The 17,087-nt window shown below is 36.7% G+C and overlaps 1 protein-coding gene across 2 annotated transcripts in view; it reads left to right on the top strand.

Moving 5' to 3' along the window:
* Positions 1-17,087, top strand: part of ADCY2 (adenylate cyclase 2) — a 216,699-nt gene that overhangs the window by 145,832 nt on the left and 53,780 nt on the right. For both annotated transcript variants that reach the window (XM_030041979.2, XM_030041980.2), the window contains 7 exons: positions 1,412-1,570; positions 1,942-2,074; positions 2,404-2,580; positions 3,915-3,958; positions 6,539-6,619; positions 11,472-11,541; positions 13,625-13,722. In XM_030041979.2, coding sequence (XP_029897839.1) covers positions 1,412-1,570; positions 1,942-2,074; positions 2,404-2,580; positions 3,915-3,958; positions 6,539-6,619; positions 11,472-11,541; positions 13,625-13,722 — 762 coding nt within the window. The remainder of the gene's footprint in view (positions 1-1,411; positions 1,571-1,941; positions 2,075-2,403; positions 2,581-3,914; positions 3,959-6,538; positions 6,620-11,471; positions 11,542-13,624; positions 13,723-17,087) is intronic.

The following is a 17,087-nucleotide window of genomic DNA, read 5'->3' on the forward strand; positions in this document are numbered from 1 at the left end:
ATGCAAAGATCATTTACAAGCTGTTCATTTTCAAGTGTGTCAGCTACATGACAGCAGTGTAAAATGGCAAAGTGAAAGGATACCAATAAACACTTGATAGGACTGAAGGAATTAAAAAACTTCTCCTCTCTTCTTTTTAATAACTTCAAAACACAGTTTAACAAAATACTTTCAGTCATGCTCCTGTTATTTTCATTTCCCAGAAAAAGAACACTTGAGAACTACTGCTTAAATGTAGGATTTACCATATCAAATTAAGCCTGTTAAGTTCCATGTTCCCTTTCAAAAAAAAGAAGAGAAACAGGCCAGTTTAATTCTGTAATTCAGAAGGTACAGAGCTCATGATTCTCATCATTGAGACTGAAGATGTTGCTAGAACTATGATCCTGACTCATATACAGGAGCCATTTGAGTTTCTTACTCTATAGTTGTTCCTTCCATCAACGCTCTGAATTCTTCCAAGATAAATGTATGTACATGTTCCTTATTACTGGTTAAGCTTTGGTCCACATGAGCTGGGGCTTAAATACACAAGTCCACTTAAGTTACGATCTTCCCATTTCTTAGAACGGTATAAGCCTGTAGGCATCTGAATTAATTTTATAACTCTTTACATATGTACTTAGGTACCCATATGACATATGTCTGAAAATGTTCTGGTTGTTTGACTTTAGTCACGCACCTGTGATTCAGAAGAGCTTCTTCTGGAAAAGTTGATGTCTATTTTTTGTGTAGGGCTCTTCTGAGATTTGGGTTGGGGTGAACAGATACTTCAGCTCTGTCTAAAGTCACTGGAAAGGTCAAGGTTTAGATGTGGTCTGGACAGTGAGCGTGGCCTCTCATTCTTTGTATAGCCATCTAGTGGGTACAGCCTTCACCGAGCATGTGGAAGGCTGCTATGTTCTCCACAGCCTGAATGGCACTGAGCCCATATCCCCAAAAAGGGTATGAGCCACCAGCCTGTAAAATATCCTGAGGTGCTGCATTTTTCATCCTTTCTCTCAGATATGACAGATATGAGAAGGTCTCCAACGGAGATACTAGGGTCTTCAGGTAGAATGGCACATAACAGTAGTTCCAGATCTCCAAAAGCTGCCAGTAGACCCAAAATAGTCCCTAGGTTCTACCATGAGACTGAACATTTCCACTACTTAGTTCAGCCCTCCCACATAATTTCAGATGAGTATAAAAGAAGGGACTTCACATATAGACATGAAAATTAATATTAACTACAAATAGTTACAAATATAGATAATAGGAAAGGTAATACATAAAAATAATCCTAGCATAAAAAGAACGGAGGCAGTGCTGAAAGGAAATAAACATTTTCTAATGCTAATTTGACTGGTAAATTAAAAGAAAACAAAGGCTCTATTATGTATATTAACACAGGTTTTCCTCTCAACTACAGGAAAGTGAGAGACGCAACTGGAGTTGATATTAATATGCGTGTAGGAGTGCACTCTGGGAATGTGCTTTGTGGCGTTATTGGGCTACAGAAGTGGCAGTACGATGTGTGGTCCCATGATGTTACTCTGGCAAATCACATGGAAGCTGGAGGAGTCCCAGGGTAAGAGGCTTTGCTGTTAACCTTAACCACCTTAACGTGGATTTTTGTATCATGGAGAAATGCATAGGTACCATGTCTTCAGCCATCAGCCCGCATGGAGAAACCTGAACTAATTCTTGGTGGTCTTTAGGAGAAAAAAAAAAAACCCAGGCACTCAGTATTTCCTGCGATTTAAGGAGTAGATTTTGTGGATGGAAACCTTTAGATTTATGCCCGTTAGAACTTCTAAAAATGAGATTAGAGGGACTGTAAATGAAGTGAGTAGAATATAAAAAGTATATACAAAAGCTAGTAAAAAAGGTTGATCAGGTTCAAATTATGCTTTTGATTGGTATTTGTGATTCTGTCATTCTTTTGAAATATAATTTCAGCCGTGTTCACATCACCTCAGTCACCCTGGCACATTTGAATGGAGCTTACAAAGTGGAAGATGGGGATGGAGATGTGAGGGACCCATATCTGAAAGAGCATAATGTTAAGACTTACTTTGTAATCAATCCTAAGGTTAGTAGTACTTTTATTTTGTGGCCAGTCAGAGTTATTTTTGAGCAGGACCACTAATCTCTTTATTGAATAATTTACTACCATAAGATATTGATCAGAGCTATTACTGATGCCTACAAATACATAATGTTTGCATTGCAAATCTTTCCCGCTCTTCAGAAATAAGTCTCTGATATTTCCCAGCAATATCATTAAGAATTTCAGGTTCTTAGCATCTCTCCATTTTTAAGTTCCTAAGCATGCAGATATGTGGTACCAGATGATGCATTACTGCTTCAAAAGGTAACGAACACCAAGGCTGATATCACTTTTTATTCTCTGTCAATCAGGGAGAGAAGCGAAGCCCTCAGCATCACATTAGACCTCGACATACTCTTGATGGAGCCAAAATGAGAGCTTCTGTCCGCATGACCCGGTATCTGGAATCTTGGGGAGCAGCCAAGCCATTTGCACACTTGCACCACAGGGACAGCATGACCACTGAAAACGGCAAGATTAGCACAACAGTAGGGGCCTACTTATGTCATTTCATACAATTTAGCAGTATTTGAAAGGGAAAAGGTGCTCACTGCTAAATACCTGATTATTTCTGATAGAAGAAGACAGACACGTTTGTATAGGGCATAAACCCAGTGAAGTTGCTGGGAGCTTTTCCATTGCCATGTGAGCTTTGGATTAGACTCTAAGGAGCCATGTCTTGCTATAAGTGCATCTCTGAATTGTGAGGAGTCCAACGTACTTACTAAAATACACAATTTTACCCTCTGAGCTTAAGCCCCAGTCACAGCATGTAGAGTGGCTGCTGTTCACCTTGTGGAAAGACATTTTGAACCTAAAGCCAGGTTGCAGCACCTTTGGGAAGAAACACTTTTGATACAGAGACATTCCCTGAGATTTATTGGCTGTTTAGCCACATTCTCCATTTGGAACATGGCCAAACCTGGAGCAAAGGCTGTGAAGTTAGAATATCCCTGTGCTACCTGGAGTGGACTTCATTAGAAGAGTTCTCTGGGAACCATACTTGCTGTAACATCTACCTTTCGAAGGTGCACTAACCACTCATCAGCTATGGCTGACGGCCTGAGTTTCGCAGTACTATAGTGCAATGTTACATCTCTTAAACTGAACAGAAAAGATTTCTTTTTAATTTTGGTAACACTGTTTTACTACTGTCAGTCAGACACTGTCAGTCCACAGCTTGTACATTGCATTATCTTCCACTCTAAAAAGTGCAAACATAAAGGTAAATTCTGATAGTTTTTAACATTCGCATTCAGTTTTGTTCCTGTTACATGGGAGAACATAGGACTGAGCACCTAACCCATCTTGTTCAATAAATACAGTGCATCAGAATGCGGATTGTGATGTGTTCATTACAGAAGGTACCCAGCCATCACTATTAATCACAAAATAAATGTGGCTGTGATGGCTGCTATTGCTTATCAATAAAAATAATGACCATTGCCTGTATTTGGCTACTCAGGTCTGGTTTTTTCAAAAACACATAACAGTGGTTTTTGCTGAAGCTGGCAGGAGTTTGGGCTACATTAAAACAGTGGTGACTTTGATGCAGTGACTTTATAGTAAAGCAAAACATTCTTGGATTCAGACTGTTGTTATTACTTATTTACAGTTTGTAATGATAGATCAGTTTGTCTCCAGGTCACTCCATCTTCACTCTTGGCTGGATTTTTCTTTTAGACAGTTTTAATCTAAAGCTAAAAGTATTTGTATTGGAAACTTTTCTCCTTACTTGACCCTGTTTTCAACACTATTTTTAAAACAAGTTAATGTTTTCAAAGTCTGTTAAAGTTCATAGGTATTTTCTTTTGTTTTTTAGGATGTTCCCATGGGGCAATATCATTTTCAGCGTTGCAGAGAGAGGTAAATTAAATTTAAAAAAATCACTTATTCATATAAAGTCCATATAAATGCATATACATTCATACGCATTCTTATATATATAAGGCATGCTTTCAAATATTGAGGGCCATTTCTCACCCAAACTATTTTTTCAGCTGATAACTCTTACATAGAGAAGGGCTATGGGAACAGATTTGGCAGACATATTACTTAGGAACTGCAAATACACTTCCTGATAACAAATAGCATTATTCTGAATTAGTATAAGCATGTTGATGGGCTACTATTCATTTCTCCTAACAACCCAATTATTCTATCAGTGGGGAGAAAATTATATGCAGGTAAACTGAGAGGAGTCACAGAGGGGTAAGAAAAGGGAAGATGGAAAGGGCTGTTAATATTATTTGTGTCACAACAGCTAATAATATGTACAAAAAAAGACATTTTATATATTTTGTTAATTGCTTTGTATTTGCACTGTGGTTTATTATTTCAAAGTCTGTAGTACATTTGCAGTAGTAAACATTCAAAAGGTATTTTGTGGTCTCCCTGTAGTGCTCTTGCTACACAAAATGTTTGCAATATCACAATAGCTTTAAGTTTTCATTCTCCTGCTTGGTACTTCAATGACTAGGGCAAGATGGTGAGAAATGGAAACAGGGTTGATTAAAAAACAAGCTTAGCACTGTCAGAAACCTGGAATGGTTATTTTTTATTTTAAAGACCTGGTAACACTTCAGATAAAGTCTTTCTTGCAAAATTATAAGTAATATCACAAAAATTTGTATTTTTATTGTCTTTGGTTATGCAAACAAGTCTGTCTGTCTGTTCCTTCCCCATCTCTCTGCTTGGTAACTGTCTCCTCAACAAATCACTGGAGAGCTATGCAATTACCTAAAATATTGCTAAATTCCAGAAGATGAACAAGTTTTGACTGAATATGCATGATATTAATAAAAACAGTTTCTGATTTTAAAACTGAGCATCTACATTTGAACAGTATGTCAAAAGGACTTCCATCAGTCTTATGGTAAAAAAAAAGATCATTGGACTGTGGTATTTGCAAATAATGCAATTCTTTAAGATTCTGAGATGTTCTTGCTTTTGTTTTCTAAAGTCCACTCCAAAATATATCCAAAAGGTACAGATGTTACCATGTGTCTTGATACCATATTATGGAAGGAGTTTCTAGAAACATTACTGGAGTCTAATGTCCATAGTGAGGCATAGAACTAGGATACTAGATTAGCTAGTTAGTCATTCCCACAGGAGACAGCTGAAATGATAATAAGCACTTTGAAAATCAGTATTTTATTAGAATATGAAAATGTGGGGTTTGAAGCCTGACTGTAGGCTTCTGTTTGTGGCAGTCTTAGCTCTTACCTAGTTACATGGTAGTCTGATGTTGTTAGAGATCTGCCAAGAGGATCAAGTGTGATTAGGTAATGTCTCCTCACCTGTCTAGTTATTTCTCCTAGGCAGATTGTTTCATATGTGAAAAATCAGTTGTAAACACTTTCTTACCCAAGTTTGGTAGCATTGAATAGGCATGAAATCAGTTGGGTTGTTTAAAGTTACTGTAAGTACACAAATACCATTTCTGTATGAATTTAAATCCTGCAACAGGTTATCAGTTTTGGGGACATAACCCAAAACTTGATGTTGAAGAAAATCCGTGTTACCTTTGACAGGGTTCAATCTGTAGGTTAAGAAAATTTCAGTAAGCAAAGAGTCAAATTTCAGATCTGAGTGTTGACTTCTTACAAAACACTGTTACTGAGTTAACACTGCATTTAAGTTTTCAAGAGGCAGAGACATAATCTGGCAATATTTGAAATATTCCATTTTTAAGGAAAGCACAACTGCTGAAAGGACTGATGATGTTTGCAGTAACATATGTTAGCAAAGACAAACCCATTCTGATGATCCTCTGTTGGGTTCATGCTGAGTCCAGTGAAAAGAAAAGATCCTTTTTTTCACTGCAGTTGTGTTATGAGTTATAAATAGAGAAACATGGCACATGTTTGAAACTAATTTCAGACTTGGTACTGAGTTTTCTTATTAAAAATAATAAAATATTTCCAAGATAAGAAGTGTTACCGGGCTCTCGGTCGAGAATACTTATTATGCCTCAGTGCACTAGCACATTATTGCTCATCATACCATTCTGACAAGGATTTTAAAAAATAACTACAAGAAACAGGAATGTTTTATGAATTTGAGCATATTGCCATTCTTTTTCATGAATTCATAACACTGTGGAAGACTTTCCTTCAACCAGAATTTCTTGAACTCTCTTGGTTTGTTTTTTTTTTTTTACAAAATGTTTTCTTGTGTTTGTTTTTTCAGTGCTCTGTGACAGCTAAACTCTGGATTCTTTTTTGTGTATGTGTGTCAGACTGTAGCTTATGCTGTCTTTGTTAAGAGCTTATTATAAGGCTCAGTGTGCCTGAAGCCTATAGCTGCTATTGCAGCATAAATGTTAAAAAATTGTGGTTATCCTCACAAGTTTATGCCAGCTATCACCCCATTGTTTTAAAGTTAATGTTTATTGACAGTGTCATGATTTTCCAAAGTAACTTCCCACATTTTTCATTTCAGAACGAAATCACAGAAAAGAAGGTTTGAGGAGGAGCTGAATGAGAGGATGATCCAGGCCATTGATGGAATCAATGCTCAAAAGTATGTTTTTATCCTCTGTTCTCTCCTTCCTTCAACTTTGACATAAATCTGCAACAGAGGGTAATATACTATTTAAAGGTGTTAACAGAGGGTGTTATTAATATTTGTCACTCCCGCATGCACACAGAAGCCTGAAAACAGTAAAGGTGTCACTAGGAAGCTCTGCATGTTGTGAAGGTAGGCTGTACAGTAACATTTTCTACTATATGGGATAAGACAGTGCCTGTGAATCATGGTGTGACAGTTTTTGGCTTGTCTTGATCTTCATGGCAAAAGGATTTTTGCTCTGTAACTGTTTGTATCTGTACACTCATAGCTGTAACTCTGCAGAATTATCTTATCTGAGAGCAGAGAAGTAAGACACAAGAAATAGCTGGCTCGGGAATCAGAATGACGTGAAAATTGGTGCTTCACAATTGTCACAGAAACATCTCAGAATTAGAAACTTTCCCTAAAATCTTAGTTTAATATTTCTTTGTTTCAACTGGTTGGTTGATTTCTTAGAGAAGGCTAAGCTTGATGGCATATTGAAATTGTTGGGGGAGGCAACGTGGCATGTATTTTTTCTGTGTCCTAGACAGAGCTGGAGGTGGTATTGATGTTCTCTGTTTGCTGGTGAATAGATAAGACAGAGAAAAATCAATACCAGTCCAAAATAAGTGTTCAGGTTTCTTATATTTATCTGATGAAATAAGGGAATTGCCCTTCAAAAATGTGGACAGTAATTATGATGAATTACATGTTTCCCCCCCTACTTCTGTTACTCAGAATCTTAATCAGCTCAGTATTACAGCTAATTATTAAATACTTATATGTCACATTTGTTTTTTTGCATCTGATAGTAGTATTAAAAGGTACTTGGCTTTAGGAAAATATTTTTTAGTAATTATTTATAGAAAAGTGTTGATAGTTATAGGTCATACAAAGAATACAGTGAAAGAGGGTAGGTCATGTGATAGGCAAAGCATTTTGATTATACTAGACTTGCCTAAAACAGCTATATAAATTTTGGCAAGTTTTATGTGTTTTCAGGTACACTTGCTCTGATAAGTGGATTGCAACAATGATGGTTTGATGTCAAAAGTAAAGCATCTGTATAAATGCATGAAAATAAAGTATTGGTGTGATCATACTGTATGTTCTTTTATCTCAGAGAATCCCTGTCTTATCTAATTAGTGCATAAAATTCAGAGAAACTTGGGGATAAAAGACATTTGTGTGAAAAAAAAGCTCTCTGAAAAAGTTTCAGTGCATTTTGTGAATTACATGGAGAATTGCAGAAAGATAAGGAATGATCTTATATGTCAGAGAGGCTGGATGCCACCTTCCAAAACTAGATTCTCTACCTATCCCTGTATTGATTTGCTGAATGAATCACTTAAATGATATTATTCAGTTGGGTACCTGAGAATAAGTTGTCAAAAGTGCTGATTCCCCAAATGGCAAGTTAATTCAATAATATTTTAACTATGTGAATGCTAAGCACTCGGAAAAATTAGATAAAAGATTTCCTACATTTAGGACACAAAACTAATCACGTTTTTGTTTTCTTTATAATTGTGCGGGTTTTTTGTGCCTCAGTTTTTGGCTGCAAAATGAAAATAACACTATCATTTAATCTAATGGAGTGGTTGTAAAGCTAAATCTTTTGCTTTTGTGAATCAAGAAGCAAACTTAGGACAATCTGGTATTTCTAAATGTTTTTAAGTGTAAAGTCTATGACTGAATGAAGAAAACTAAAAAAAAAAACATTATTGCACATAAAATGTGGTATTAAAATTACCATTCTTTTAACCTTTTCAATTAGAAAATTGCATGAAAATGATTCAAAAGCAAACATTCCTTGTACAGAGACATTGTTTCTTCCACCCTGAGCTGTCAGCATGGTCTGACTTTCTCATCCCCGTCATGTGTCATTCTGTGAAAAAAGTAACTGGTTGCAAGCAAATGGTCATAACATGTGGGTCTTTGGACATGACGTTCCCAGGTGTTTAATTAACAGCCAGTAACTAGAAGATAAGGGAATGTAGAGTCTGGGTCGTCTTAGTCCAAGACAAAGCTGTAGTCCAAGTGAATCACTGTTCTTACAGTGTAAAATAGCGCAGTACCTATTAAAGTGGTGCCTCAGGTTTTTAAAGCAGCGTAGCGTTTTCTCTGGGCTCCCTCCCTCCCTGCTCTCCTGCTGGTTCACAAGCTAGCTTAGCTATCTTTCCACAAAACTGCCAAGCGCCACATGCACACACCGTTGGTAACTTGGGGCATCTGGGTTCAATTCCTTCTTCTGGAATGCAAATGAAACTGTGGCATCTAGAAAGCAGCCCGCTGGCCTTATAGCGTGATTCAGAGCAGTACGTTTAGTTGGCAGTGCTCCTTGCAAAGTTGCAGTGAGGAAAGTTATGACCTGCTTATTCATTATTATTCTGTTAGAGCACTACATTAAAAGATACGTAAATATAGATTTAAAAGAGCAAGCGAGGAACAAAATTGCTTCTGTCTGTCAGCGGAGTGCCTTAGCCGTGAGGGTGTAACATCATGCTTTCTCCGCGTTTCTTTTCCCTGTACCTTGAACAAAGTATTCCTGGCTGCAAAGTGCCCGTCCTGCCGAGGAGGAGGATGAGCAGCCCTAGCTATGGCACCCTGAACCTTGGTGGTTAGGGGACTTCTGTAGGACATGGGATGGATGGATAGCAATCTGCTACTTAAATGTATACCTACAGAGGGAGCTAAACTAAAGTTATCTGCTCTTTGGTAAGTAGGTTGCTATGTTCAAGAGACACACTCTCTTTCCTCTCTTTTTTCTTTAAGTCATGGTGACTGCTCTGTTCTGTGCAAAATTCCTTGCTGTACATTGTCAGTCAGGACAAGCCCTATCAAACCCCACATCTCTGTGGGTACAGGCAGAATTCAGCTGGCTGGCTCTGTTGTTCCTTAAATTGCAAAAGAACGTAAACAGAAATTGGGTACCTAGCTTCCCAGGAGGCATATCCCCACGTACTTGCAGATACTTTGGTAACTTTTAGGCTCATCAGGGACTCAGGCTGTAGGCAGAATTTTTCAGCCCTTTTCTCTGTGCCAAAGGTATGTAGCTTTGTGCTCCCTCTTCTGTGCTTACTCTCCACTTCTATTCGTCTGTGTTACACTCTTTCCCTCATCTCGGACCTCCCGGCACCTGCTACCTAAAACCAGTATAGCTTTTTCTGGGCTTTAAAGTAGAACTAAAAGCTCCAGAAAACGTGAGCTTGTAATGCGGAGTATGAGGCAGCATTTGCTCTAACTGGCACTACTGACTTCACATGCGATCAAGTGTGTACAGACCAGATTTGGCCTTTGGGAGTAGGTCTGCAGACAGAACTTTTTAGCAGTGTGGTAATGGTAATTAAATCAATCTGCCTGTCAGGTACCGTAAGAAAAAAACAGGAAATGAGTTAACAATTTGGAGAAGAGGGTTACTTTTTGTTCGATTTCTATAACTGAATGGAAAAAGACTTGCACTTAATTTTCACAGTTTGCCAAAAATATTCCACAAACTGAATGTTTTCTCCAGTAGGTTACAGCTGGACCCAAACAAAATCATGCTATATGTACAGCAGTCTATCATATCTGTTTCTTCTCAGAATCCTGTGATCAGACATAGCCACTGCAGAGCAAACTGGGAAATATATTTTTAATTAAACATACCTAGAGCTGAATATGTTTTCAGCACCTTTTTATAATGAAACTGATTGCACAGGAACAGGGACAGTCTCACAGGCAAGGAAACAAATATTTCAGATTTCATAAATCAAAGCTAATAGCTTACACTCCACTCTGTCCACTCCTGTTCTCCCAGGACCTTAATTTAGGATATATTCCACTGTGGTTTGTTGCTGCTACTTATTTGCAATGCAGCCTGTCAGTTGAGACAGATTCCCTTTTATTTAGAAGGCATTAGCTACACTACTAGCTTAGAGCCTGATTTAAAGTTATTGCTCGAAAGGTTGCAAAAAAGCCCTGCTATTGTTGGTCAAGCTCAAATGTTGCATGTTCACAGAAGTAGTCTGCTGAAATATTTTCTTCAAATTTGTCTAGTTCCCCTTAAGGTGCAAGCAACCTAATCCTCTTAAAATTTAAATACTCTGTTTCTTTCCAAGTGTCCATTAAAATAAATGTAGAATTTCATATTAGAACATTTCATTTTGTAAAGGTTATGTCAAGCTTTTGTCAAGATTCACTTCTTTTAAAATAGATTTGTCACTTCAGTGCAACTACTTATTTTATTTTGTATTTCTTATCTTTAAGCGAAAAGAAGTTTTTATAATCAGTAAAAAGATCAAAATCTACCTCTAGAGTACAGGGTCATGGTCAAGAGACTAATACAGCTCAAAGACAAAATCACCCCACCTCTTTTAATAATGTTTTTTACATTTTCGTTCAGAATAGAAGTTCGTAAAGTGTGATTTACCTGCCACTCTTGCATATTGTAACAGTGCGCTTCTTAAAGGTACCTTGTGAAGGACTGTTTTCATCTCAGGTTCTCTTCTGTGCACTGGATATAATAATAGTGTTTTGGACATGAGTGGAATATCAGTGTCAGAATTACATCATAGAAATCTCTCCCTTGATTGTCCTTAGGAATGATTCACAGAAAAAATGGCTCATCTGAGCTTTTGTTTCATGTGTACGTTAGCAGTAGAAGCCAAAAGGGAGAGGGGATTTGTAGTTTCCGCTTTTACTGTCAGTGCAATTCACCATACACATTGCAATACACAAGAACTTGCTTTATTCAAAGTGATTTTCTTATTTTACTGCATTTCATAAAAAGACAGGCCTACTTTATTCTTATGTCAATTATAATGTTCCTTTTCTCTTCTAGGCAGTGGCTTAAATCTGAAGACATTCAAAGAATATCACTTCTTTTCTATAATAAGACTCTGGAAAAAGAAGTAAGTTATTTTCACTGCAAATTCACAGTTGATTCCTTCTTTGCCTCATCCTAAGTGAGGCTTGTATCCCTTATTTTTGTGACAGAGAGCCATTGCCACAGGACCTCACCTGCAGGGAGAAGTGCTCAAACCTTACAATAATATTTTAGTTCATTTATGGAAGAAATTTTATGAATGTGATGTCTGAGACTGCTTTCCTGTTTGTAGGGCTCTGCAGTTCATTTGAATTTCTTGAAATTTTCATGGTCTCGCAGAAGTGGGAGGAGGTTTGATAGTCCAAATTTGATGTAACTGGAGCAAAGAATTCCTAAGTTCCATCACCTACATCCTCAAAAGGCATTTATCAAACTCCACTGGTTTTGGGTGTTTTTTTTTCCTTTAACCATGTCTCAAAGACTCCACCTGTAGTAATGATAGTCTTGTAATGATATCAGTTACTCATTAGTTTTCTCCATATGCACTTGCTGCGCACAGTCATTCCAGGGAAACAATACTATAAATGTTTTTTTAAGAAAAATGCCTAGCTGTCTTGGATGCAACACACTAAGTGTTCTTCTGGCTAATATGTTTGATAAAACATGTTTGAGACATGTATGTACAGATGGAGTAAATGATATTGTTTCTAGTCCTTGAAGTAATGATCAGAATGAAAGATCCCTCCCTTTTAGGTGACTGTCAGGACCACTAGCCTGGAAAGTCAGGCCTTTTCTTTGATTTATGGCCTTGTAGAGCTTGAGTGTATTTCTACATACTGACACAGCTTCAGCAGGAAGACTGGAGGGTTGCCTCTTTCTGCTTTCTACCCTAAGCATAGGGTAGCTGATAGCTGAACAGTTATGCTGTCTTTCAGGGAAGTAAGAGGTAGGTTTGACCACAACTGGCTGGATAAGTGAGTGAACCTGATGAGAATGGGGTAGAGGAAGTATTACCGTACTGTGTTCACACTGTACAGCATAGGTGCAGGTATCCTCTGGGTCCCATGTGGTGGTCAAATACATATTCAATTATTTTTGTAGCATCTGAAATAATTTTCAGATTCTTTCACGGCTCAGCAGAATAGTGTTCTTACGGCCAGCTGCCAAAGGCATGTGTTGTACACCCTTGGCAAGGTATTCGGGTGAAAGAGGTTTCAAGGCTTGTGGAGGCTGTTTAGAAGATGGCATGAGAGAGAAGCAGCTACACCTGATGTGGTCGCATCTGTAGTGTTGAAAGGGTACACTGAGTGGATCAAAGGTGTGCCTAGGAGCACATTCAGATTTTAATGTGGGTGGTACTAACCGATAAATTCTGAAAGAGAACTTGAGAGAAAACCATCATATGTTCACTTGGGACAGTCAGGGAATCAGGACTTGGGAGAAAATCAGGGAGCTAAGTTATTCGGCTGTGTCGATGCTCCCTGTAGGAGCCTAATCTCTTTTAGACTGTAGAATGCTATGGAACGGCAAAGAACTAATTGTTCTTTCAGATCTGGCTTTTTAATATCTATCTTCACTCTCTTTTAATGACTCACCAGTCCAGTCTTGACTTTAAAGAACTCAGTCAGAAGCCTGCTTTTGATTTAAACAGGAGCTTTTTAAGGCCTGTAGGACCTGAAAGTACAGCAAGGTAATAAAGCAAAATAATTATTTAACCTAAGGAGTGAGTTGCCTGACTTAATTGGGAAATGTCTGGAGAAGTGTGAAACACTAAAATGAATTTACAAGTGGGTTGGAAATTTTTGAGATTTCAACAGCAGCTCAAGGTCCAAAATTCCTAAAAATATTTTTAAAAATGCTTTCACTTTTTTTTTTTTAAATAAACTTTTTATGATGAATTTGGGATAGTCCTGTTCTGCAGAAGAACAAGGCAAAACCATTTGACGTGGCTACTTAAGCTGTTCTTCAGGAAGTAAAAGGATTCAGTGCTATGCCTGACAATCCCTAGCCCTATGTAAGTGGATGTGGAAGTCATTGAACAACAGGAAATTTACTGTTGCTAAAGACTGCCTATACCTATCTGCATCTTTAAGCTGAAATTTCAGTTGGGTGATATTTTACCTGCTTTGGAAATTGTGTTTTTTAACATTGCTTTTTTTTTCTTCTAGTATCGAGCAACTACTCTGCCTGCATTTAAGTATTATGTGACTTGTGCCTGTCTCATATTCTTCTGCATTTTTGTTGTGCAGATTCTGGTATTGCCAAAGTAAGTGGTATTTAATGTGTACTCATTCCTATGTATATTTGATTATTAATGTAAAAAATAAAAATGTATAAGTAAAAAATTTTTTAATTACCAGATTACAGAGGTCAATTCATGGAAATGAAATTGAACAGAGAAGATTCAGGATTTCAGCCCATTTTCAAAGTTAGGCTTGTTTCTAATTTTAAACACTGTCAATAGCATGGTGCCAAGCGTTAGTATCAATTCTTCATTCATTTTAGTTTTTCTCTTTGCTTTTAAAAATGTGTGATGATGACAGGAATGAAATTCATATGTGTAAAAAAAAGTAATACAAGCTATGAGTTTGTGCAGCTAAAATTCCATGTAAAATAAGTGTGACAATTGGACGTTGAAGTGGGATAAAATGGATTGCAGAATTGGGACTGTGATTAAATAAATGTATTTAACATATTACTCTGATGATACTGCTGTATTCATCATGCAAACAGAGCATTACTATTCATAAAAGGTGTCTTTTAAAAACTAATTTAAAAATATAATAAATTGCTGGAATAGTTATTTTTATCAGAATGTATATATTATGAACTAATATATTTTCATGCATATAAATCAGCTGTCTTTCTATCTATGCATATTCTGGAAAGGCTGAGAAAACTGGAATACAGTTCCAATAAAGAATATTTTATTAGACTTCTTAAAATGGAATTTTTCTGCTGATTGTTTACATAGTGGAAAGTTGATATTTGTTTTATAGCAATTGTTTCCAAAGCCAACACTGTATATTCCCTGTGATACAGTATTTCTTCACTCATAGTCTTTTCTCCTGTGCAGCACTTTGAGGACTAGTATTTATAACCTCAGTTGATTGATTGGTCTTGTGCTGTAGTACTTACTCACATTTTAATTCAAAGCCAGAAGGAACTGTTAGGTCATTATAAATTGACTTTCCATACTGTAGACTTGTTTTATAACATGTATAAAGTTTTATGGACTTCTATTCAGATCTTAACAGCATTTTCCTTGCAAAGGGCTTCCCAGCTAGTTTCTAACACGGAGGCACAAGCCACAAAGGGACACTCTATCAAGAGTTCAGCAGTATCCTGCACATGGTTCGGTCTGACTTTAGGCATTACTGTTGCAAAATGTGAAATTAAGACTCATAACTAATTTTATTTGTCATTTTGCATGAGTATAATTTACAAGCTCATACTATATTTTGATTAGTACAGGAATTAATTCAGGGAAATTTCTGGTTTGTGATATACCAAAAACCAAACTTGGATCTAACTAGTCCCTTCCAGCAGTACGATTTATGAATTTGTTTTTATGTTTTGATTTCAGTCGTGAAAATGAATCTAGATTTATCACTTATCATACATGAAGTAAGATGCTCATTTTGCTATATCCTTATTATGTCTCTTAAACCAATTGCGTAGCTCATTAAAATATATCAGACACTTGAAATTGGTGAACTCTAGGGAGCTGTATTCAACTAAGGAAAGAGTCCTCCAACTTGTAAAAGCATATGCTGATATCACATGATCTCTTTCTAGCATCAGAGCAAAAGATACACAGGATTTACCATTTTCATTACCAAAATGTAAATTATCTTTTGGTCCTTTTATAGGGCTGCATATTAAATTGTAAAAGCAAGAGTGTAAAATCAGGTATTACCAACATGAATGGTGTTCAGCTTCAGGGGGTCTGTGGATTAATTTCAGAAGTGGAAAAATGGAAGACAGAAAGGCAAGGTATTATACAGGCATCTGCATCTTTGCTGGAAAACTGGGAGCATTGCAAATTAAAAAAAAAAGTTGAAATCAGCAGCGTATGTAGTCATCACAAATGTAGCTGAAACTGAACATACTCCAGTGCCACAAATGTTATTTCCTTCCAGCAAAAAATAAATAAATAAAAAATAAATAAATCATAGTTTAGTCTAAAATTCTATCTAGCCTTTTTGTTTTCTTCCAAAAATTGTACAGGATTTTTAAATGGTGATCTAATGAAGACAGGGAGATAAACGACATCTGTCATTGGGGTTTATTGATTCACTGTTCCAGTAATCTGGTTTTGCAGCAGTGTAATGTCATTGATTTCTGTGCAGGCACACCACCTGGTGCTTTAAAGTAGATTTGGAGATATTTCATAGTAAGTAACATCCAGCAAGTTGCAAGTAATATCTCCAAGATCACGAGACGTTTATTTCAAGGCTGAAACAATTTACTAATGTTTTAATTTTCCCAGTGTCAATAAACTGATGTGGTGTTTTCATAATAAACTTTACACAAAGTGGTAAATATAAATTTAATCAAGTAAACAATATCTTGGGGTGAAATGTAAGTCATTATTGTGACATTAAAATGCCAGCGAATCTTGATCATTACATTTCCTTGGAACAGGCCTTCAGTGGCTCTCTAGCATTCTTGGTTTACCAAGTGACAGAAGTATCTCTAGCAATTCATGACAACCCTACGTTCTTTATTTAGGGAAACAGTCAACTAACATGGAATTGGTAGTGTTGTTTTTTGAAATGCAGACTGGTGAATTGATGAAAGTATATTCCCATTGAATAGGCGTTACTTCTTGTGCTGTTCAAGTAAGGGATTTATTTGGGGCTGCATTTAAGATTCTTCCCCAGCTTTTGCTCTCTGAGGCTGCTGTGTTCAAGAAAGCAGGTCCTTTTGTCCTGAGTCATGCCAAAATAAAACCATCTTGTTCTACCCATGGAAGGTGGTTAGGAGGCCTTAACATAGTATTTCCAGTCAGGCACAGCTGAATTTCTTTGTAGAAAAGGTAGTACTTCAAAACTTCAAAAGCAGGTGTGTAAAATAGAAGACAGTATAAATGAAAGAAAACCATCATTACTAGATATTTTTCTGCTGTCTCTGATTTTAAAAAACCTCAAGTGGCATTATAATACTCAGATGATTTTTCTTAATGCTGAAACTGCCATACAGCTGGTCGACATAGGCATGGAATTCATTGATGGCTTAGTGAAAGCATCAGTCAAATTAAGAAAGAAATAGCAACTATTAGATACCAAAAAAGTCTGAATGCAGTATTGCCTTGTATAATTGTCATTTTTAATTGCTTCATTATGATTTTAGCACCTCAAGAGAATTTGCAATCAAATAGTTCAAAACATGAATGTTAATTACCTGGCAAGCTAAAGAAATTCTCTACATCCCATTAAGGGACATGCGCCATAAGTCACATATTTTCCTAAAAGTTAAAAAAGTGTAGAAAGAATATGTTCTCTTCTCCATTTTTCAGTATCTTTATATTCATAATAAATTTTTATTTTTGAGTTAAAATGTTACCAACAAGACATAATTATGTGTAAGTACAAATTTTTTTTTCCAAGCTCGTACCACCTGATGAAA

The sequence above is a fragment of the Aquila chrysaetos genome, chromosome 18 (genome assembly GCF_900496995.4).
Source record: "Aquila chrysaetos chrysaetos chromosome 18, bAquChr1.4, whole genome shotgun sequence".
Taxonomy (NCBI): Eukaryota; Metazoa; Chordata; class Aves; order Accipitriformes; family Accipitridae; genus Aquila; species Aquila chrysaetos.